A 24780-nucleotide genomic window follows, 5' to 3' on the forward strand; every position below is an offset into this window, starting at 1 on the left:
AGTTGAAAGCAAATACATTACATGAAAAACTTGAGTAGTTTCAAGAAAATAATTCTTACCTCTCCATCTATAATCCCTCTGAACACAGATGGCAAGAGGGGTTGAAACATCTGAGGACCCAATGTTGGGTTTACTTTTAGGACATTTTCCACAACCTAAAAAAACAAAAACAAAACCATAAAAACTATTTGTAAATTACATTGAAATGCACAGTCCAGATGACCGAATTTTGGCTATTTCATAAACTAGAACTCACAGACTGCAGAAACGTACAAATCTTAAAATGTTATGCACTGCATTCATAAGTATTCTGATAACTTGAACAGCGCAAATGAACGAATACATATGTAAGCAGCCGATCTGTCATATTTTGTCGATTCAACCGATTTGCATTTGAAAGAAAAATACCACATACAATCAATTTTAATGACAAAAGAAAAAAGTATTTGATGGGACAGACACAAAAGAATGTTTGACAGTTAAATAAAAAATTAGGTAGTGAGCAATGTGACTATTTAGTAGAACCCTCATCACACTGTGGATGGACCCTGTCAATCAAGCAGATCCAGCTCTCCTGTGCAAGAACAGGTGCTCCCTTTTGGTGTATTAAGAGGGAAAAGCAACACCTGGAACTATACAGAATTAGGAAGACTGAGTAAGGAAGAGTCCAGATGAGTAAGGCTTTTCTTACAGCACAAACTCACCAAGGAAAAGGGCAAGTAACAGCTGCCAGGGAGTCAAAGACACGTGAAAGCTGTCAGAGATCAAAGGACTGTGGTATCTTAGGTGGGAGCTGTAGATGGTTCCTGGGAAAAGGCTGAAAGCAAGAGCACCAAGAAGGATTTACTGGCTGAGTTGCTACAGAAGGCTAAAGGTCATAGAAGAACAGTAAGGAAGTTAAAATGTGATTATCTGGCTAATCATATAGTTGATACAATTTGTATCGACTATATGATTAGTTGATAAGCACCGCTCTGCAAAGCTGCAGCAGGGGTAGCTCCAGGAGCTGACTAGTGCCGGGACTGAGCAGTCCTGGCTTGTGCTGGCTCTGGAGCCACCCACACTACAACTCCCTCTAGCACATGCACGGCAAGACAGGCAAGAGAAATAGAACTGCTTTGTAATGCTCCAATTTGCAGATCTGGGTGACTCGTCACCAACAGTGGCACACTCACGGGGCCATCACTCAAAGAACATGCATGTTTTCAACAACAGATGTGTAATTCTCCTCAAATAGCTTTTAATGGGAATCTCTGTATCATTTATCAACAGCAATTCCTGTTCTCTAATATTTTCAAAACAGAAAATAATTATACAGGTTGGACATCCCTGGTCCAGCACCGTTGGGACCTGAGCAGCATCGAACCAGGGAGTTTGCAGGACCAGGGAGGTCAATGTCCCCTGCTGGCTGCCCCCATTCCCAGATTACCCAGGCTGGGGCTCCCACTCGCTGCTGCCAAGAGTTCTCCAGGTTCTCTTGCCAGGGCCACACGAATGCCACTAGCCCTGCTTGGACTACAACATCCCACTGCCTCTGGGTATTCCTTGAAGCTCCCCGGCCAAGGCTGACCTGCTGCTGCCCAGCTCTACTGTTGCTGGAGGTTCCCTGGCTGGGGACACCTGGCTACTTCAGTCCCATTGACTCCGGGGATTCCAGGGGTTTCCTGGCTGGGGCTCCCTGGCTGCCTGGCTCTGTTGACGCCAGGGAGTTTCCCAGCCAAGGCAGCCCAGCCCACTGGGGGTTTCCTAGGGTTCCCCATCTGGGACCATCGGATTGCCACTAGCCATACTGCTGGGGCCAGTCCTGCTCCTTCCGGGGCCTCACTGGGGCTTCCTGGCCACTGCCTGGCCTTGCTGCTGCAAAGGATTCCCAAGGTGGGGCACGGACTTCCCATTTGCTGCCTGGTTCCGCTGACACCAGGGGTTCCCTGGCTGGGGTGGGGGCTTCCTGTTTGTTGCCTGGTCATGCTGATGCCAGGAATTCTCCAGCTGGGCTGGGGCTCCCCAGCCAACACCTAGTCCAGCCACTGCCAGAGTCCAGCTCTGCGTTCTCCAGGCTGGCTCCCACTCTCCGCCTCCTGGACTCTGGTCCAGAAACATCCATCACCCTGCCGGACCACAGATATTGCCGAACCAGGGAGTCCCAGACTTGGGAGGTTCAACCTGTAGTAATCCTATAATATCTGCAGGCAAGTATTTTAACATACACAGAAGTTATCCTCAACTTCATATATGAGTCTCAAGAGACTGAAAATCTCATCCACAATGTTTAGTAGCAAAAGGAACAAATGGCAGTTTTGTGCCTAACTTCTATTGATTTTCAATGGTAACGAGGCACGTGCCATTTGTTCTTTTTAAGACCATAATCTTTCCCTAGCTACATGAATTATTTAGACCTTGATGTTTCAGAAATCTGCCACTGCTTTCCACAGCTACCATTGGCTGGAAATGGCAAACTGCAGCCAACCAGACCTGTGAGAGGCCATACCCACAGATGATCAGGGAAATAAAACATCTGGAAGTTCACCAGGGGCTAACCCTGGCAAACTGCATCTAGCCCATGGGCTGCTTATTGCCCACACCTACTCTTGATCAATGTTTCTCAAAGTGGACAGCGAAACCTCTGTGAGAACGTGTTAACTGGATGCTCTGGCTTGTTTACTTACTGGTGCAAATGGCAAAATGGAGCCAATGGGAGCAGCAAGGCTCCGTCGCCACAGGGCCGGTATGTAAACAAACTGGAGTGGACACTTAAGTTTCTTAAAGTGGTTTTGTGGACCACTTGGAGAGGCAGTGCTCTGGATAGTCATTTGTGAGAAATCAACAGCTGGTCTGAAAACCTGGGATCTTTAGCGTCACATAGCAGGAAACACAAGAGTAAACAGAGGCCAAGAGGGAAAAAAGCCTGCCCCGACTGAAAAGAAATCAGGGGAGGATGAAGAGAGCAAACCCCACAAAACACATACTTAAGCTGAAATAAATAAAATGAAGTGAAAACTAATAATAATTAAAGGTAGAAAAACCCTAAAACTTCAAAGAAGCAATAGTCCTTCCATCCAGAGCCAAAAGGCAGTTGAGAAAGAACTGAAATGGTAGTGGCTTCACCTCTCCTTACATGCTCTGGCACCGGAGCATAAGGTTGTATAATGAACAGGTACAGACCTGCAGATACTGCTAATCAAAATCTGATCAAGAGCACATGGGCCAACACATATCCAACAGTGGCACATCCATCACCCATAAGAAAATATCTTGAAGAATTCACAGTTTCTGTTGAAAAATGTCAGTGAGAAATAGCCAAGCCCTTTCATAAATTCAATAACTACACTTCTTTCTATTAGTCTAAGCATAAGTTTTAGAGCAGGAGCGCAAAATAGTATAGCTTTGAGCATTCTCTCTCCTTTAAATATCTTGAGGCAGATTCTCTGCTGTGGCTATGATCAGCTCAGCATAGAACAGGGACAGAGGGATGGCCATCAAAGCCAATAACTACTACTTAATTTTCTGATCAACCTCAATCCAGTTTAGAGCAATTCTAGGGGCTACTCTAAACTGTGATAGGAGGCAATGGGGTTCCCAAAGGTTCATCTAAGAGAGAGTGTAGCACAATCCAGGTAAGACTCCCTCACACCCTATGCATGGAGATTAAGGTCGCACAGGAACTTAATACTCCAGGTCTATACTGGAGGCCCCCTTGCTGAGAGAATGACCAGTTGCACAAATTACATTCCCTTTCTCTCACTATAGCAGAGACTAAGAAAAGAATATAAATTGATGCCACACTTGCTAATTGTTGGAACACCAAAGTCTCTACATATCCATTAAAAGGTGAAGGGATGAGGTGGTGAATAAGATGGTATCCAGGCTTTTCAGCATGAGGTGGGAGGGTCCCAGGGCATGGGTGACAGTCTGAGTCCAAACATCTAAACTGCAGTTAGTCTCTTAACCCAAGTACTTCATGCTTGAATCAGCTGGCATGGGTGAATCATGAATTTTTAGCTGCAGTTAGGCATACCTCCAACAGTGAGAAGGTTGATTAAAATACTTCACTTTAAAAATCACAGGACATATTCAATTAATAATCAAATAGATATTTTCTTCTGAATAGAACTGCCCTGGAGAACCAAACTTTAGCATCTCAAGGATCAGAAGTGACTCCCAAACCACAGGCTGGACACTCCCAACCTAGATATATTAAGTGACAAGTACTGTATGCAGAAAATGGTATACAGCTCAGCTTTATCTTCCAGCCTCTGCATCTCAGTCTGCCTGGGCCTGCAGATAAAAAACCCTCTACTATCCGTAATATTTTTCTTATATAGACAGGGTGTTGGGTTGGTTTGTTTGTTTTTTTGCGGGGGGGGGGGGGGGATGTTGGGGGAAGGGAGGAGTGGAGTGAGAATAGAACCAAAGTTCCTGCAGTATTTTGGTACCAAAAGGAGCTTGTTAACTTTCAAGTTCCATTATGAATACTTCAAAACAGAAAATATTTTCTTGGCGGCAAAATACACTGCAATTTTTATCATAATTACTATATCAATGAGAAATCAATTATTTGCAGACTTCTGCTTTATAAATAATAATGTATTAATAAAACTGAACGTAAGTCACACTAAGACTGAAGATACACAGTTAAAGCTCCTTGCAAAGACATCTTTTTTTCAGACAGTGCCAGTAATAAACCATAATTATTCTAACATCTGAATTGCACAGTATGTATCTCTGTTTTCTTCTGAGTATACTCAAAAGGCATATTTTAGATCTCAGAAATGAATTTATCAATAACTGTTTTTCACAATATTTGGCACTCGCAAAAGCTTTATTTAAAAGTTACATGACTGAATCCAACAATGCAATTTACAAAAAGAGCTATTTATGGTACTTCTCCTACCTCTCTTATCACTTCTTCAGTGTGTTGTTCAGAGGATCCCTCCTCATCTGTCTTTGAACTTTGTCAGGATTCTTCTGGGTTGTCCTTAACTCCTCTTCTGTTCTCTATTTACACTTATATCTGGGAAATCTCAATTCAACTACCATTCCCATATTGATGGCTTACAGATTTACCTCTACTCTAGACCTATTTCCTTCTGTCCAAACCAAAAATCTCAGCTTCTCTCTCTGACATCTCCATATGAATGCCTAAGCTATCAGTTCAAGGTTAATATGACTAAAACACAGTTCCTAAACTTCCTTCTCAAGACTTTCCTGCTTCCTCCCTTCTTGATCAGGCCTACAACCATCAAGTCCAGAATCCGGGCAATATCTTCAATGTCAATATTTCTCTGGTTCTGTACGGGGAGATTTTGGCAAATCCAGTAATGTGCCTGAACCACTATTGCTTACTGCTTAAACTTTAGCAACCAAGCTAACAGGCCCAAAATAGGCCTAGACAGCATGACCAAGTCAGGGAGGGGAAAGAAGGGGGAGTTTGGGAGCCACATAGAGGGCAGCTTGACCCCACGTACTTCCTGAGGCCCAAATCTCTAGTGAAATCACTGAGCAATATATTAAGAAAAACAGGAAGTTTGTCTAAATGCCCTAAGACACATATCTATCAGGACCCTTGGGCATGGAGTCTCTGAAGAAGAAAAAAACGCATCTGGTGAAAGTGATGATCAGAAGAAAACCTCTTGCCTAACCTTTAAAAAGTGCTTGCCTAACAAGTTTTTGAGTGACATGTTATTGTAATACTAATGAATAAATAGGGAAGGAAAGTTTGAGTTGGGGGGGACAATTTTGGGAACAGTTGGAGGGACACCTTGAGGACTCTTCACTTCTGGACGCATCTTCATCTCCACCGGCAGATGGAAGCCTGGCCATCGGAAACCTGCTCGAGAACCACACTCAACTTCGGTAATTATCAAGGGTGGGGGTGTTTTACTAACCTGTTGCAGACGTGTGTAAGTGCTTGAGACGAAGTAAAGTTTAGCTTTAAGTGAAAGCACTCTTGTGCTGTCCTGTTTGTACCATCCATTGATTGGTCGGACGACCATATCTCCCCTGAGTTATTTCCTGACACCACCTCGCAGAGAGTAAAAGTTACCGAGAGGTTTGGGTTGAAAGAACCCGAGGTAACAGTTCCTCACATTGAGGCTATGTATAAATCTCACCAATTATTTCTCAACTTCACCTTTAAGATATGGCCTTTCGTAACTTTCCATCTAGCTAAAAATCCTGTCCAAACTTTCACCTTGTATTTATTATTGGAAAACACTTCTCTCTGGATGTGTCTACACAGCACCGTAGCCTGCTTTTTGCAACAAGTTATTGATTTTTTTACTCACTTTAAGTGAAAGACCAAAAATGACAAAATACATTACCTTCAACACTTGAACTTGGCCTTCAGTAGTTATGTCCTTTAAGAGCTCACAAAATGATCGACACAGATCACCTGAATACACCTGAAATTAAATGAAAATCAAAATGAAATATTGTTGTTTACATCATATAAAGAACAAAATAAAAAGACACTAAAAACCTTGACATAATGCATTCTGTAATAAATTGTATTTATAATTGCAATTCCTAGTGAAACGAAGAATTAATTCTGCCATCAGATGCAGCAAGACTTACATTTAAATTAGGTGACATTTAAACTTTACTCAATATTTATAGGACAATGGTAGTTACTTAAAAGTTATTATCTATTGTACTTGCAAAAAATTCCAATTGACCACCTACTTTCTTAGGGTGCTACACAAATTGCATATCTTATTTTGATGCTATTTCTAAGGGATTAGAGGCCTTAGGTGGGCAATGGAGCAGGGCAGGATTGGATACTTCCTAGGCAGGAGCGTGGATTGTGCTTTTTTTTGGTCACTGTTGCTGTTGAATTCCCATCAGTCCTCCATCCCATTTTGGCCCATGGGTCTGTATCCATTCCATTGCCGACTATTCTTTTATATAAATGGTCTCAGAATTCCTGTGTGCGCAACTAAGTCAGGGCCACCCAGAAGAACATAAGCAAACAGGGTCTATGACTAACCCAATGAGAAAAAAAGATGCCAACATGCCACCTGAGAACATCTATCCACAATGTCCAGATGGATGGGGGAGAAAAGGAAAAGGGGTGGATGCAGAACAAATTGGTGACAGATTGTGAGAAATCCAGGTCATAAGGCCAAAAAAAAACCCCTAAAAAATAAGACACAAACCCTACTCTGTTAACAATATATTTATTTATTTATTTATGTTAGCCTATGTCCAAAGTGTTTAGCAGAAGTCCTAGGTTTACACTCACCTCCATCCAGGGCAACACAGTCTCTCTACCTTTCTTCAGTGCCCCACTCACCCAATTCCACCAAGATAGTGTCCTCACCACATCTGATTCATCCCAACTCTCTTGAAATCCTCTGATTTCTTGATATCCTAAGCCAGTGATTTTCAACTTGGGATCCACAAAAGATTGTTATTACCACAGAACAGTGGTTTTCAACCTGTGGTGAGGAGTCCTGTGGAACCATATAGACTAACTGAAGTGTTGGAGCATAAGCTTTCGTGGGCAAAGACCCACTTCGTCAGATGCATGTAGTGGAAATTTCCAGAGGGAGGTATAAATATGCAGGCCAGAATCAGGCTAGAGATGACAAGGTGGATACAATCAGGGAGAATGAGGCTCCACTTCTAGTAGCTGATCTGGAGGTGTGAATACCAAGAGAGAAGCTGCTTTTGTAGTTAGCTAGCCATTCACGGTCTTTGTTGAATCCTGAGTTGATTGTGTCAAACTTGAAGATGAACTGTAGCTCAGCAGTTTCTCTTTGAGGTCTGGTCTTGAAGTTTTTTTTCCTGCAGGATGGCTACCTTTAGATCTGCAATTGTGTGTCCAGGGAGATTGAAGTGTTCCTGTACAGGTTTTTGTATATTGCCATTCCTAATATCTGATTTGTGTCCATTTATTCTTTTACATAGGGACTGTCCAGTTTGGCCGATGTATATAGCAGAGGGGCCTTGTTGGTACATGATGGCATATATTACGTTAGTAGATGTGCAGGAGAACCAGTGACGGTATGGCTGATCTGGCTGGGTCCTGTGATGGGGTTGCTGGTGTATATATGTGGGCAGAGTTGGCACCAAGGTTTGTTGCATGGATTGGTTCCTGAATTAGAGTTATTATGGTGCGGTGTATAGTTGCTGGTGAGAATATGCTTCAGGTTGGCGGGCTGTCTGTGGGCGAGGACTGGCCTGCCTCCCAAGGCCTGTGAAAGTGAGGGATCATTGTCCAGGATGGGTTGTAGATCACTAATGATGCGTTGGAGAGGTTTTAGCTGAGGACTGTAGCTGATGGCCAGTGGTATTCTGTTGGTTTCTTTCTTGGGCTTGTCCTGTAGCGGGAGGCTTCTGAGTACACATCTGGCTCTGTTAATCTGTCTCCTCACTTCCTCGTGTGGATATCGTAGTTTACAGAATGCTTGTTGAAGATCACCTTCAAGATCCCCTATGGGGGATTCGCAGACTGTGTCTAAGATTTCCAAAGGAGTCTGCGCCTCCAATAAACATTTCTTAGAAGGTCTGAAAATGGGGGGAGGAAAGGTTGAAAAATCACTGTCCCAAGCCATTGAGTCTCCAAGACTTGACTTCTTACACTTGGGTACCATCTACTGGCTGATTACAGTAATAATAAATAAAGGATGAAAACTGAAAATCAAGATATTTTAAGCAGGAGAATATGAAATCAATTCGGCCAATTAATTCCCCAGGATGTACTTCAAGGAGGTGCCTGGAAGCAGTCCAGATAGACAGAAACCAGCAGGCCTATATAAAGTCCTGTATCTGAGATTAGCTGGGAGCTGCAGAGAAATAATCTGCAGTCACTCCCTGGGAGACAGGAGTTTGGGCTGGCAAACCCAGACCAGAGGTAGGGGAAGAGCCAGAAAGAAGGAAAGAATTGGGGGGAAAGCAGCAAGAAAGTAAGTCTAAGGAGGGAAAGCAGCTAAAATAGTGTGGCTTTTGGCTACTGAAGAGAGCCTCTGAGAAAGAGTGTGAAGTAAAGAGTGGATCACATTCCTCTACTGCCCGTGGGGTTGTGCGTAGGCTAGGCAGTGGAGAATAGATTGTCTGGGATGGTTTGCCCAGAAATACTCTGTTACCCCAGAAGGGGAGGACTAGTGACCCAGCTGAGAACCAAGTGACAAACAAAGAACACATGTCATTGAAGAGATGGGCTGAGAGACTGTCAAAAGAGGTCACAGTACCTGGAAGGAGTTAAGCCCCAGAACTACCAGGAGGAGGTACCCTATCAGTGTGTGGACTTTGAGACAAGCAAATGGCTGACCACTGATTGTTTGGAACTTGTTGGAAGCTTGCCCTTTCTGCGGTAAGAATTAAAAAAAAATCCCTCTGGTTTAGAGGTCCATTCATTCCCGCATGGGACAGGAGCAATGGTCCATTCCATAGTAGAGTGGGTGGACTACATGCAATTATTTTAAAAATGCTTAAGTATACAACATTCTGTCATTCTCATTTAATTTATAGTAGTAGTGTACCAAAGCTTAGAACTTGGACCAATACTTGGAAAAGGCAGATTGATGAACTTGGAATCTCCAGATAGTACAGAATGCAGATGTTCAGATATATTACTTAGTTGGAACTGAACATAAATCCAAAAAGTGCCTAACAACATACATTTTTAAGTAAACAAAGCTATGTCTTTTTTATTAACACTTTTCTCCATTTTTCTCCTTCCATCGCTAAGGATTTTCTTTCCATGTCTTTTCTTCTGCTTATTGTTCATTTGGTTTTAACTTCTGACTTTTTTCTTTACAGCTCTTTCTCTTCCCCTCCAAGTCAGCACCCCTTTTCCTCTGGATTCTGCAGTCCTTTTGCCTCCATATTTCCATTATTTCAGTCTCAATTTCTATTTTATCAGTCATCTATTTAAATATTCTTTCATTCTGTAGATTACCTAATTCTCAGTGCTACTATGTCTTTTTTCTTCCTTCAGCAAGGACCCAGCAGATGTCCTTACTTCTTTAACTTCCACAAGTAACATATAATTAAATTATACATATTAAAAACAGTACCAACATTTAGGGTGTTTCATTTTTGGCTACTCAACTTGAGAAATCTTGATAAATAAAAATGTTGAGAGCTCAAATTTCACTAGGTACTATGAATACTCAGCAATTTCAGATGAAAATTAAGCTTTATCAAACCACAGGAATAATTGTAGATAAAAAGATATACATAGCTCAACTTTTCTCTACACCAGTTTCTGTATTTTACATCTTCCTTCTTGTGAAAACAGAGAGACTTAGGGCATGTTCTAACAAACAGATCTGATTTCCTTCTCTCTCAGTTAAAATTAGCCTAACAGGTGGCAGTTCAAATTGTCTCAATTACAGTGGAATGAAGGATTCTATGCTACTGAAGCAATGCAGTTACAAGTGATAGAGGATGGCTGACTAGAAAACAAATATAATGCAGTCATTTTATTAAAATGCAAACTTCCCTTTTCTTTCCAATAAATCCTAGTTGATCCTAGATAAATTAATTCTACTTCTGCACAGCTGAGCATCATACAGGCTACTCTTGACAACCCTTATGTAAATTAAAAAACAAACATTTGTTTTAAATGGAGTGAAAGACATTCAATGAATGGGGAATTCAACCTTTGAGTTAAAAACAAAATGGAATAGGAAAAGAGACACAAAAGAAAAAGAAAGACTACTGAAGTTATTCACTGGTTCATTTTATGGTTAAGTCACTGAGCCACAGAATTCCTGAGACACTTTGGGCAAATCATTTAAGCCCAGATTTTTAAAAGTATTTAGAAAAGTATTTCAGTGCCTTCAAAAATCTAACCCTTAATCTCTGTGTCTCATTTCCACATCTATAAAATGAGAATACAGGTTGTACCTCTCTAGTCTGGCACCTTCAGGATTTAACTGGTCCCGGATAAGGGATTTGGTAGGACCAGGGGAGGTCATTTCTGGCACCCCTGCTGCTGGCCATACCCACTCCGCAGTCTCCCCCTTTCCTGGGATTCCAAGACAATGGATGTTGCCGGACCAGAGAGTCCCAGTTTATAGAGGTACAACCAGCACTACCAATTTCCTTCTTTGATCTGTCTTGTCCAATTGAGTTGCAAGCGCGTTTGGGGAAGGAATTATCACTTATTATGTATGCGCATAGCATCTAGCGCAATGAATTTCAGAATTCACTTGGCGTCTCTGGGCATTACTACAATATAAGTATTATTTTTATTACAAAATTTAAACTATTGCTCCCTAATGAGCTTGTTCCAATAAATATTTTTTAATTCTAAATATGGTTAATATGATACTGTATACTCCAAGAAACCAGAATCTTCAATTACATTATTTTACAGAAAACCCACTATGTGCAATGAATCCATTACAGCAAAATACTATTTTGAACTGAAAAATCTGTCCTGATTTCGGAAAAAGGGGGAAAAAAAATCTCTTATAATAAAACACTGAGAATCAAAATGAAATAGTGAACACAAAACATTACAAAATACTAATTTCACTTCTCCACATACCTGTAGAAATTCAGCAGATGATAAAAAAATATAAGCATTGATGATCTTAAAGCAGGTTCTGAGATTTTCTGAACTCAGCTCTGCAAAAATAAGTTTATATGATTTAATATATTTGCCAGCAAACTATTTTTATAAATAATTAACTTTGCAAACAGTCATATTTACTTTCATATGATAAATCTGTTTGATTTATTTTCCTCTTATTTTTTTATTATATCACAGACTTACTTACCTGATGTATTTTCCCCAAAATAAGTCAGTAATTACAGATCCATACTACTAGATTTATTAGTGATGTAAGAGTGTAATTGTTTAAATGGTTACACACCAGCTCCAGGTCCTCCTTCCTCGGAGCCAGTTGCAGCCCCACTCTGCTGCTTCTGCTTCCTCCAACAGGAGCCAGTACACACCAGCAGCCAGATTAAAAGCTAGCTCCTAGCATGCACCAACTTCTGAAGAGCCAACTGTCACCTCTCACTGCTGACTCTGTATGAGAGTCTGCAGCACAGGGCAGCAGCCAGTTCTCCTGGAGTGGGACCGGCATCCAGGAGAGCACTGGTTGCCAGCCCCGCCCGTGGAGCCAGCATGTAACTAAAATTTTTAGTGTTTATAATGGGAAGATAAATTTCTTTAACACATGACAAATTTCTCTGTGCATCTACAAAAATGCTCTTATCTTTACACTTGTTCCCAGACCTCAAGCATCAGCTCTGTTATGCAACATTCAATTAAACCATGCATAGCTGACACTTATCTTTTGCCACTTAGCCTTCATTTTCTCCCAATCCTTTGTCTTTTATGAACTGTAGATTACATAAACAATCAAATCTAGAAGTGATACACAGTGAAGCTACTCAAGGATTATTTGATTATTTGCAGGGACATCTTGAAATCTTTTATTTGTACCAATTTAACACAGGTCATTAAAAAAACTTTTCTGTAATCTGTGACTTTTTGCATACAGTAACTTGGAAAACTGATTTATTGATTTGGCTGTTCAGGTTTCAGAAACTTGATTTTGATATTGATCTTAACTAAGCTTTGGGTTTAAAATAAGTGCAGCTTTAAAATAAAGTGCACATGTTTCAGTCTGCTATTTTATTGAGTCACCAAATTATTTAATTTTTACTTAGGCTCTTTTGCCTGTGTAATGCAGACTCCTTCAGATTTTTATAAGGTTCTCAAGCAAACAAAAGGTTCTCAGTCTTTTTTCTGGGTCTAGTCCAGATATTAGCATCCAACCATGCCTCTAAACATCCACTCCTGAGATAGCTACCCTCATCACTATGACTCCCACTTCATACACAAGTTTGTAAAGTATAAGTCTACATTGCAGACCACTTTTTGGCCATGTAGACCATGCAGATAAAGTAGCAGCTACAAATTAGCAAATCGTTTGAAAAAAGATTCAGCACTGAATCTCAGAGTTCTGGGTTCAGTTTGTCTTCCCCTTCATAGCTTTTCCTCCATCTCTAAGCTCGTTTGGAGATGTGAAATCATTAGAAATATCCTTGATCAAAATGTACTTTTTGACCATTTCAGATTAGGAGGGCAAAAAAGTATGAGATATTTATGCCTCTCATCAATAATATGAGGCAACTAAACAGCAATCTTACTCAAAGGGCTCTTTGGATCTTTGTTCTTGCATATTCCTGAACAGAAATTAAGTCAAGTCCAGCTATCCTGTCTAGTTTCTTTTTAAATGGTGAAAGATCAGATCTTTTACAATGTCACAGTCTTGTTCTAAAGATGCATCTGGTCTCTGATAGTTCGTCCTTTCAACAGACTACATGAGAAGTATCCCTTTCCTCACTCCAACACAATTCAACCTGGTGCATTTAAGGGTTTGAGAAAAAGTCTTTTCTGCAGGTCAAGTAAGCTAGCAGCAATATTTGGTAGCTAGAAGGGCAATGAGCACTTCTTAGGAAAACCACAGGAGGAAACAACAAATCAATTCAGAAGTACAGGTACTTGAAAGGTTGCTGGTATATTATGAAGGGGAAAGGAGTCCAGGACAGCTGGCAGTATTTTAAAGAAGCCTTATTGAAGGCACAGAAAGAAACCATCCCGATGCATAGCAAGAGAGGCAAACATGATAGGAGACCGGATTGGCTTATGGGGGAAATCCTTGGTGAACGCAAGGACAAAAAGGATGCTTACAAAAAGTGGAAACTTGGACAAATGACCAGGGAGGGCTTTAAATGTATAGCTCGAGAATGCCGGGGGGTTATCAGGAAGGTGAAAGCGCAATTGGAATGGCAACTGGCAAAAAATGTAAAGGATAACAAGAAAGGTTTCTACAGGCATGTTAACAAGGTGATAGGAGAGGATGCGGGGCCCCTACTAGATGAAGGAGGTAACCTAGTGACAGATGATGTGGGGAAAGCTGAAGTACTCAATGCTTTCTTTGCCTCTGTATTCATGGACAAGGTCGGCTCTCGGACTAACACGCTAAGTGACACAAGATGGAATGAAGATGGGCAGCCCTTGCTGGGTAAAGAACAGGTTAGGAACTATTTAGAAAAGCTATATGTACACAAATCGATGGGTCCAGACTTAATACATCCAAGGGTACTGAGGGAGTTGGAAAATGTCACTGAGGAGCCTTTCGCCATTATCTTTGAAAAATCATGGAGATTGGGAGAGATGATTGGAAAAAGGCAAATGTAGTGCCCATCTTCAAAAAAGGGAAGAAGGACGATCCAGGGAACTATAGGCCGGTCAGTCTTACCTCGGTTCCTGGAAAAATCATGGAAGGGATCCTTAAAGAATCTATTTTGAGGCACTTGGAAGAGAGGAAAGTGATTAGGAATAGTCAGTATGGATTCACAAAGGGCAAGTCGTGCCTGACCAATCTGATTAGCTTCTATGATGAGATAACTGGCTCTGTGGACGTGGGAAAGTCAGTGGATGTGCTATCAAAAGCCTTGCTAAAGTCAAGGTATATGGTCTCCCACAATATTCTTGCCAACAAGTTAAGGGAATGTGGATTGGATAAATGGATGGTAAGATGGATAGAAAGATGGCTAGAAGGCAGGGCCCAGCAGGTAGCGATGAACGGCTCGATGTCAAGATGGCGGTCGGTTTCTAGCGGAGTGCCCCAAGGTTTGGTCTAGGACCGGTTTTGTTCAGAATCTTTATTAATGACCTGGATGAGGGGATGGATTGAACCCTCAGCAAGTTTGCAGATGACACTAAGCTAGGGGGAGATGTAGATACGCTTAAGGGCAGAGATAGGGTCCAGAGTGACTTAGACAAATTGGAGGATTGGGCCACAAGAAATCTGATGAGGTTCAACAAGGACAAGTGTAGAGTCCTGCACTTGGGACGGAAGAATCCCAAGCATAGTTACAGGCTGGGGACCAACCAGTTAAGTAGTAGTCCTGCAGAAAAGGACCTGGTGCTTACAGTGGATGAGAAGCTGGATGTGAGTCAACAGTGTGCCCTTCTAGCCAAGAAGGCTAATGGTATATTAGGTTGCATTAGGAGGAGCATTGCCAGGAGATCCAGATGTCATTATTCCCCTTTATTCAGGTCTGGTGAGGCCATATCTCAAGTATTGTGTCCAGTTCTGGACCCCCCACTACAAAAAGGATGTGGACGCATTGGAGAGGGTCCAATGGAGGGCAACCAAAATGATTAGGAGGCTGGAGCATATGACCTATGAGGAGACGCTGAGGGAGTTGGGTCTGTTTAGTCTGCAGAAGCGAAGAGTGAGGGGGGATTTGATAGCAGCCTTCAACTTCCTGAAGGGAGGTTCTAAAAAGGATGGAGAAAGGCTGTTCTCAGTAGTGACAGATGGCAGAACAAGGAGTAATGGTCTCAAGTTGTGGTGGGAAAGGTCCAGGTTGGATATTAGGAAAAACTATTTCACTAGGAGAGTGGTGAAGCACTGTAATGGGTTACCTAGGGAAGTAGTGGAGTCTTCTTCCTGAGCTGTGTTTAAGTTTCGGCTTGACAAAGCCTTGGCTGGGTTGATTTAGTTGGGATTGGTCCTGCCTGGAGCAGGGGGCTGGACTTGATGACCTTCTGAGGTCTTTTCCAGCTCCATGGTTCTAGGATTCTATGATTCATTAATCCTCTAGAGGGGGGAGGAGAGGGAGATATTTGTCTCAAGAGGTCTGTACAATGGAAAGTACGTCCCAGCGTCAGCGGTAATGGAGAGACTTGTGGCATGGAAGTGATGACCGCGATACCGGTGGTAAAGAGGACAGTGCTGGCGAGAAGGTTGGCGAAGAAGGAGTAGGACTATGAGGTCTATCGGAGTTTGCACATGCCTTCCTCCATGCCAATGGTTCCGGTGCCGGGAAGGAAAGAGATGCCCATGCCAGTGCAGGGGTCGTTGCAGAGGCAGCTGCCGGTGCTGATGAAGCCTTTGGTTCAGGGTGCCAAGTCTGCTCCTGTAATCAGCACCGACAGTGTGGCGGAATGGATTTTCAGGTCTGACTGAGCCTTTGGGCAAGCAGAGGCAGTGCCAAAAGTACCGGGTTTATCCATGGTGCTGACCCTACTTATGGGTACCAATGGCAAAGAGCAAGACAGAGACATGCACTTTTTTGACAAAGACCCAGTAGCTGAGGAAGAGGCCCTGCGTTTTTGGGGCCGTGAAGGGTCAGAAGGAGCTGCAGTTGTTCAGTCTGAATGTTGGAGTGTTTTGTTAAACGAGCATGCAAAGTCACATCTCTCTGTCTTGGCAAGACCTGGCAGTGAGCTTTGAACAGCGTGGGCACTTTTGTGGTATATGTGCCTCTCCCAGGCATCATATGTAAGAGGAGTACCTGTCCGATGCCAGCATGGGTTCACGGCAAGAATTACATTTTTTAAAACCCAGTGAAGCCAGCATTGTGTGAGGAAGATGACCGTGTTCCCCTCAAGTTCAAGAATTCTTCCTTTATGTTGTGTTCTTTTTTTTTTTTTTTTTTTTTATAAACGGAGATCTAATAACTAACTATGAGAGTAACTATAACAAAAACTAACAGGAACAAACTATAATTTTTTTATTCTGACTAAACAGGCTGAGGAGAGGAGCTCACTCTGTCTGCGACCGAGGACGGCAACGAAGGAACTGGCGGGAGCCGGACTGCATGCATGAATAAAATGGTGCGAGATGCTAATTGCGCATGCGCAGTCTGACTGACTACTGCTCTTCAAATCTCCCATCTGTGGCACTGGGATGAGCCAGACCCCTACAGAAGAGCACCCATGGGGACATCACTCGAAGAAGAATCTATGATTCTATGATTTTATCTTTTTATGTGTCAAGAGTCAATATATAAATAATGACTTTTAGACGAAGAACAGGACTGTCAGTAATATCAATAACTTTTCTTCACCTGAATTTGAAAACAAAAAAAAGCAAACAAGTTAGAGGAAGACAGCTGTTTGACATTCAAAATTGAAAAGTTTTTCTTGAAACTACCAATAAAAAGTTTTTCCCCTACTTGTTCATTACTTCAGTCATAACTGTCAAATATACAGTAGATAGTATATGTACTGTATCAGCATGGCCTTATTCTTAGTCAAAGCTGTTTTCTTTGTTAATAAAAAGAAACACATGTAGAAGTCATTTCTTACTGATTCAATTTGACAGCCATATAAAATCCCATAATTGTTTGTCTCAGCAATTATTTAAAATGAATACTGAAAACTCTCACAATGTTATAAATACACACACACAAATATATCACGAGGAGAAGCAAATAGATATCACATTTATTTAATTCTTCCTCATCCCTTCCCTGCATGTTCTTCAAGGAAAGTAGAGAATCTCAGAAACAGGTTTTCCTACAGGTTTTTCAGTTGGGAAAAAGTAAACTTTCATTTAAAGAAAAAAAGAAAGTTATATACAAGATAGCTTTGTCATCTAAAAATTAATGCATATTTGTTTTCTTGAGTCTGCAAGCCAGAAAAAAATACATCTTTCCTAAATTACAATAGTAGTGTATAGTGAGGCAGCTTGGCCTCCCTCTGACCCAAAACAGGGATGGCTCCCTAAAACCGCTTGGTGGGTGGGACCAGAGTCACCAGCGCCACCCGCAGGAAGGCAGGGTTGGGAATAAATGAGAACAATTTCAGAGCTCGGTTAGCCCAGCCACAAAATACTTCAGATGCTTGGCCTAAGCTCTACAGGAGAAAGGCCCAACTGCCCATCCTAGAAGGGAGAACTGGCCTGGGCTGCCCAGGCCACTGCTAGGCCTAGAAGACTGCATTGGGCCACCTGAGGTGCTACTAGGCCCAGGTGGTCCTTGGGGAAACTAAAGCAGCAGCTGCAGGCCTTTACATGAGAAGTCTGTCTGATGGTCATAGTGGGACGCTGCTTCTGCTGCAGCCAGTATGGGCTCTTGCAACGGGACTGCACAGACACAGAATGCAACTTTGGGCAAGTCTGTGTTTGGGAATCTTGTGACCACCCATGGTCTCCCCTTAAGCTGACCACATTGGTCATGATCGGGCCCCAGCACTGGATCGCTCATCAATTCTGGGTGTGGATAGACCCTCGTCCAACAGCACGTTTTTCCCAGGAGACTTGGTGGATGGCGGAGACAAAAACACGGAGACCCCAGGACAGACAGAAGAGGTACTGGAGGGGCTGAGAAGGGCAGAGTTTTCAGTTCAGATCCAGCTGCCGCCATTGCCTCAAGGGGAACCCGGATCCTCAATACTGTATCCCAGTGCTGACTTTGGCCGGGACCAATGGGAGTACTCCATGATAGTTTGCGCCTCTGAACAAGTGGCACAGGTCAACAGCGTGTAGAAGGACTCCCAGCAAGCAATACAGCCCCACTATGAATTGGTCTCGGGTTGCAGTAGTAGATGACAGTTTCGGGTCAGGGTTCATACTTGGGTCACTTATATCACCTCAGCAAAGACCCTCTGACCCAGGAGGAGCAGTCTCAGCTCGTGGTGCCACGTCAGCACCAGAGGGTGGCTCTCCAATTAGTGCAGGTCATCCGCTGACAGCAACCGTTGAATGTATACGCTGATCAGTCATCATGACCACTTGGACAATGCTATATTGCCAAAATGAGACATTCAAAGGGTATAAAAGCAGTATTAACCGGAAGTGTCCAGCAACTGAGAGATGGACATGTAAATATGAAAACTATCTACAAACCAATGGAGTAATGGGCAGCCTGTGGGCTGCTGGAGGCTGGGAGGAAAAGGGGGCTCAGAGCCTGCAGCTGGTGGGGCTGTGAAGCTAGTAGGGCCACTGGAGTCTGTGTGGTGGCTCCCCCAGTCCACTCCTGCACCATATTTCCCAACCAGAGTCTGCCCCTTCACCCGCACCTGTTTTGTCATCATGGATGGTTAGCTGGTGCTCCACAGAAAGGTCTACATTGAGCAGGGTGGGCCTTGGCCAAAAATGTTTGACAACCACCACTTTAAGCTCAAGTCTACTCTTAAAACTGCATAAATGCAGCTCTGCCACTGTACCAATTTAATGAAGACAATCTACATCGGTGGGCGAGAGCTCTCTTGGTTAGCACAATTAATCCTCCCAGCAGGGTAGTTACCTCCCAGAGAGGCAGTAGCTATGTTGGTGGGACACTTTTTCCAGCTGACATAGTGCTGCCTACGTTAGGAGTTGAGTCAGTATAACGATGTCACTCAGGGGGTGAGTTTTTCAAACCTCTGAGTAACTATATATTGGGTCTGATCTACAGACCTATATGGATAAGTTTCCTAGACCAAAAGAAGTCCTCTGTGTAAATTCAAAATCCTGTCTCTCTCTCTCAATATAAATTAGTCCAATAAAAGATATTACCGCAGTCACATTCCCCCTCTAAAAATTACTGCAGAATTTTTAATTTCTCCAAACAGTTACACAAAAAGGAGAAAAAAAAAAGGAGCCAATAATATAGGCTCCCAAATCAATGGATCATTCAACTGCACATCCAGTAATGTGATTGATGCCATCAAATGCCAGCAATGCCCCACTGCTATGTATATTGGACAGACTGGACAGTCCCTACAAGAAATAATCAATGGACATAAATCAGATATACATAAAGAGAACATACACAAACCTGTTGGACAGCACTTCAATCTACCTAATCACTCTTTTAAAAAAATCTCCAGGTGGACATTTTGTCACAAACTCACTCTACCAACCAGATACACAGAAAAGTGTTGGAATTACAGTTCATCTGTAAGTTCAATTCTCATGCTAATTGACTCAATCGTGATGAGGGGAGGCTGGGCCATTACCAACCTAACAATCAATGAAGGTGCAAACAACAGTTTGTGTAGATTCCTGTGTCAGTAACGCCCCATCTATTGATTTTGATCCTTATCTACTTCATTTTAACTGGCCCATCTTCAGTTAAAGATGACCCTTCGGCCTTCCTGTTTTTTCCTTTGATTTTTTCATAACCTCTGCTACTTGTTTCCTGCCTCTCCCTCCTTTTTTTTCTTCCCTCTTCTCCCCTATTTATTTTGGGTCTGCACATCCTAAACTAAAAACTCCGGTCATCTGAAAAAGTGGGATGTGCCCACAAAAGCTCATGATACCATCTACATGTTTTGTTAGGCTATAAAGTGCTACCAGACCAGTTTTTGTTTTTTTAAAAATATACTGTTTCTCAATAATTTAATCCCATAAAGTTTCAGCAATAAAGAAGAATGGTTAGGTACCATTTGTAACTGTTGCTTTTGGAGATGTGTTTCTCATGTCCTTTCCAATATGTATGCACACGCTGTGTGCACAGAAGGTTTTCCCTTGCAGTTTCTGTCTGGTTGATTGTGGCACCTCCTGTGGTGACACCTCTCGTGTCATATCTCTCACTCATATTTTATTTATAGATATATCTATACAGATATAGATATCCCTGCAGACCCAACTTTGCCAAATCAACTTCTACTCGGCTCCTTCTTGCCAGGACAGTCCAACAAGGGAAAGGCAGGAGGGTCTGGAATAGACCCATCTCAAGGAAAACAGTTACAAAAGGTAAGTAACCATTCTTTATTCTTTGAGTGATTGCTCATGTGCATTCTAATATGTGACTTACCAGCAGTTTGTACACAGAAGGGATTGGACCTCAACTTGTTGCTGAGTGCAGGATAACTCTGCTGAACACAGCTTCATTCCATGCCTGCTGGGTAATGGTGTAAAGAGCCATGAAAGTGTGTGCACAGACGACCACATTACCACCCTACAGAGATGTCCCAAATAGAGACTTGTGCCAGAAAAGCCACCAAAGAGGCTTGCACCCTGCTGGAATGCACTGGAATAGGTGGAGCTGACACCTTGGTTAGCAAAGCTTGATACATACATCCAGGACGATAGGCGCTGTGATGTAATCAGGAGGCCCTTGATACATTCCTCAAAAGAAGTGAAGAGTGGGTCAACTTGAGGAATGGTTTGGTACTCTTGATATAAAAGGGAAGGGCAGGTCTTAAATCCAGGAAGTATAGTGCCCCTGTCCCTGTCTGTGGCTGTGGCATGGGGTTTTGTGAAGAAAACAGGGAAAAAGATGTCCTGATTGACGTGAAAGGGTGAAACCACATTTGTCAGACAGGTGGGGTTGTGGCACAGCTGCACTTTATCGAAAACAGTGTATGAGTGCTCAGAGGTAAGGGCCTGCAACTCCGACACCCTTCAGGCAGAAGTAATAGCTACCAGGAAGGCCACTTTATACGAGAGGTAGGCTGGAGAGCAGGTAGCCAGGGGCTCAAATGGGGGAGCCATGATCAAGAGAGGATCAAATTCAGGTTCCAAGGTGGCAACTTTTTTTCTCACTTGAGGGTAGAGCTGGTCCAGCCGTTTAAGGAACAATCCGCCACTGGGTCCCCACATAGGGACTGTACCTGGATGGAAGACTGAAATTGGTGCCAAATAGATCTTAATGGACAATACTGCCAGACCCTGGCGTTTCAGGTGAAGGAGGTAGTCCAAAAGTAGGGGCCAATGGCATGCTCAATAGTTGTCCCTATTGAGACACCAAAGAGAGCACCTCTTCCATTTAGAGAGGTAAGTGGCCCAAGTAGAGAGCTTACAGATGCCCATTAAGACCTCCCTAACCAAGTCTGAACACTGGAGCCTGAGCTGGTTTAGCCATGGAGATTCCACACTGAGATGGAGCAACTCCAGGTTTGGGTACTGCAGCTGGCCATAATCACGTGTTATGAAGTTGGGGAAGAGAGGGAGTGTCATCATCCTGGTCACCTATTGGGGCCATGATGGTTGTATGAGTAAAACTGCTGCTCTGTTCTGCTGTATTTTGAGGAGGACCCTGGTTATTAATGTGAATGAGGGAAACACATACCTGCTTACCCTGTCCATGACAGGTGTAAAACATCTAATATGGACATCAGGTTGTGGGCATTTTGTGTTGAGGCAGGTCACCATCAGATCCACCTGGGGATGACCCCACTCGTGAAAAATAGTGAGGGCCTTGTCTACCCTTAGGGCTCACTTATAAGATTGAAAAGACTAGTTGATACGGTTTGCAAGGCTGTTCAATGTACAAGGGAGGTATGAGGCTTGCAGCTGAATGTTGTGATGAAAGCAAAGGTCCCACAAGAGGATAGCTTCCTGGCAAAGGGGAGATGAGCAAGCACCATCCTGTCGTCTGATCTAGAATGTGACTGCAATGTTGTCTGTCAGGACCATAACATATTTGTCCCAGAGGTAAGACTAAAACACCCACTAAGCGAGACACCTCTCTGAGCTCCCTGACATCGATGTGCAATGCCAGTGCCGTGCATGACTACAGGCCTTGTGTTCAACGATTGTTCAGGTGCGCTCCCAAACCTGTGTTCAAGGCATCCATTACCAAAGTAATCTCCAGCTGCAGGCTGGTGAAGAGGACCCCTGTGCATATCACATCCACGGTATAATTGTTGGCACTACCAGTTGAGGGAATGCAGGACTGTTAGCAGAGGAGTGACCACGTGGTCTGAAGAGTCTCGGGAAGGCTTGAACACCAATGCCAGCCATGTTTAGAGTGGTGTAAATGAGTATGATGGAGGACATGGGTGCAGAAGATCATGTGTCCAATAAGCCTCATGAAGCTGCACACAGTAGCAGTCAGGCTTTGTTGAAGTCCATTGATAATGCTGGATATGACCTGAAATCAGGCCTCCAGAGCAAGGAGCAACCTCACCTCCTGGATAAGGAGAGCGACACTGAAGTGGCGGGAGGAGTGTGTGTGGAAGGAAGGGTAGAGAGCTAGACAGAATATGCTCAGGACCACCAGGTCAAGACCCAGCAGTCTGGGGTAATTTGGGTTCAGGGATGGTAGAAGTGGGACAGATGTTTCACAAATGGCAGGAAAAGATCCATGGATGCGAGGGCTTCATCCTCAGGAGCACCCTCAAAATTGCAGCTTAGGACCTGGTGGCTGCTTAGAGGCATCCTGCCTCAGAACACATGAGAATCAAAGACAGCTCTATATATTATTGTCTCTACTTCTATGAGTCCTATGGTCCTGCCTGGGAGGGCCAGAGTAAAAGCAGAAAAGCAGGTGAAGTTTAAACTGGTGCCACTGAGGGGCCGGTGTATGGATGCCCAGAGACTTCAGGATGATTCTAGAGTCCGTAAGACTATCGAGGTGAGTCCCTCTTCTCAGTGAATAGGCCCACCCCATTGAATGACAGGTCCTGAATGGTACACTCTATCTCCACTGGTAAACAAGACAACTACAGCCATGAGCTACAGCATATAGTAATAGCTGTGACCATAGTATGTGTAACTGAGTCAGCAGAGTCCAGGGTTGCCTGGTGACCGTACAGCCTTCCTGCAGAACCATCACAAACTCCTGTCTGACTTATGACAGGAGAAGTTCCTGGAATTTGGAAAGCATGTACCAGGAGTTGAATATATAACAACTGAGGTTCAAGACCCGCAACTGAAACATCCAGTCAAATAAACCTTGCACCGAAACAGGTTCAGCATTTGAGCAACCTTATCTCTCAGGGCAGGTCTGGGCTGACCTTAATGCTTATGGTGGTTCACAGCATACACCACACCAATGACCCCAGCTGGGGGTCAATATAGACACTCCCTCTACAGCACAAAGTAGTGCCTCTCAACCCCTTTGGCTATGGTCACATTCAATTCTGGGGTCTAGCAGAGCACCATGGTGGTGATCTGGATACATTTAATGAGAGGCACAGCCACCTATGCTGGATCCTCTGGAGAAAGAATATCCACGATCGGGTCAGACTCACTGACGACCTCCTCAGCAGGAGGCTGAGGTCCTGAGCCACACATCTGAGCAGATCCTGGTAAGCCTAAGAATCCACAGAAGGAGGGAAAAGGGCGGTACCTGCCACTGCTTCATCTGGCGATGACAAGGATGAGACCACCATGGGAAAAGGATTGTCTTGGCCCACCAGGTCCCTCTTAATTTCCCCTTCAGGTTGAGGGACAGAGAGAGTTGTTTGCAGTGGGACCACTAAAGGTACATTTCCCCTCTTGTCTCACAAGGTCCTCCGTGGGAGAAGATCTGTAGCCACCAAAGAGGCAGAGGGTGGCACTTGGGCTTAAGGTGCCACTAAGGCAGCACTGGAAGGTCGTTGGCCTTGGAGGTAAGCCCACAGGGTCCAAAATGGCAACTGAATAAGTGCCTGCCATTGAGGAGGCCAGGACTGTTCTGGTGCCACAAAAGCCTCTGGATACTGATGCCATGAGCAGGAACAGGACCAAGAGCTCCAGGCACGAGGAATTCAGCCCTCTAATTCTGACACGTACTTCAACACTAACCAGAGAGGAATTGAACCAGACAGTGCCAGTGATCAGTAATGAGGAGAATGTCTGTGGAGATTCAAGACAGTGGCAGTGATGAACACATCCTTGGTGCTGGGGTTAGTGGTGGAGGCACAGGGGTGCCAGAAGCAGTGCCATGGGTGTAGGTCCAGGTACCAAATGGAACACATGTGGCAGGGCTGAGAAGCATTTGCAAAGCAGTGCCATCACATCATTGTGGTCAGTGCTGCTAGTGCCAAAAAGTCAGGGCAAGCGTTTCTCGAATTGAGCCAGTGCCCTGAGTTCAATGAGGTTTCATGTGGCCTCAAATAAGTCCGGTGTGAAGGGAAGATCTAAGTCCTCTTCCACCACCACTAGCACGGGAGACACTACTAACACTGGACATGACAGACCTGCCCTCAGGCCCAGAGTCGATGGTGCCAGGATCAAGGGACTCAGTCTGGGCAGAGTACAGGATGACTCTGAGGCCTCACTAGACCTCCTGAAGGGGGAATGACCCTAGTGTGTCCGCTTCTTTTTCCATGGCACAGTAGAATGGGACCAATGCTGGGAAGGTGAACCTATCTCTGCT

At 43.7% G+C, this 24780-nt stretch overlaps 1 protein-coding gene across 3 annotated transcripts in view; it reads right to left on the reverse strand.

Annotated features, from left to right (window-relative positions):
* IPO11 (importin 11) overlaps window positions 1-24780 on the reverse strand; it is a 241267-nt gene that overhangs the window by 108006 nt on the left and 108481 nt on the right. For all 3 annotated transcript variants that reach the window (XM_006134432.5, XM_006134434.5, XM_006134433.5), the window contains exons 23-25: window positions 11501-11580; window positions 6321-6401; window positions 60-155 (exon numbers count right to left, since the gene is read on the reverse strand). In XM_006134432.5, the coding sequence (XP_006134494.3) occupies window positions 60-155; window positions 6321-6401; window positions 11501-11580 (257 nt within the window). The remainder of the gene's footprint in view (window positions 1-59; window positions 156-6320; window positions 6402-11500; window positions 11581-24780) is intronic.

Source organism: Pelodiscus sinensis, chromosome 6, assembly GCF_052426305.1.
Source record: "Pelodiscus sinensis isolate ZL-2025 chromosome 6, ASM5242630v1, whole genome shotgun sequence".
In the NCBI taxonomy this organism is placed as follows: domain Eukaryota; kingdom Metazoa; phylum Chordata; order Testudines; family Trionychidae; genus Pelodiscus; species Pelodiscus sinensis.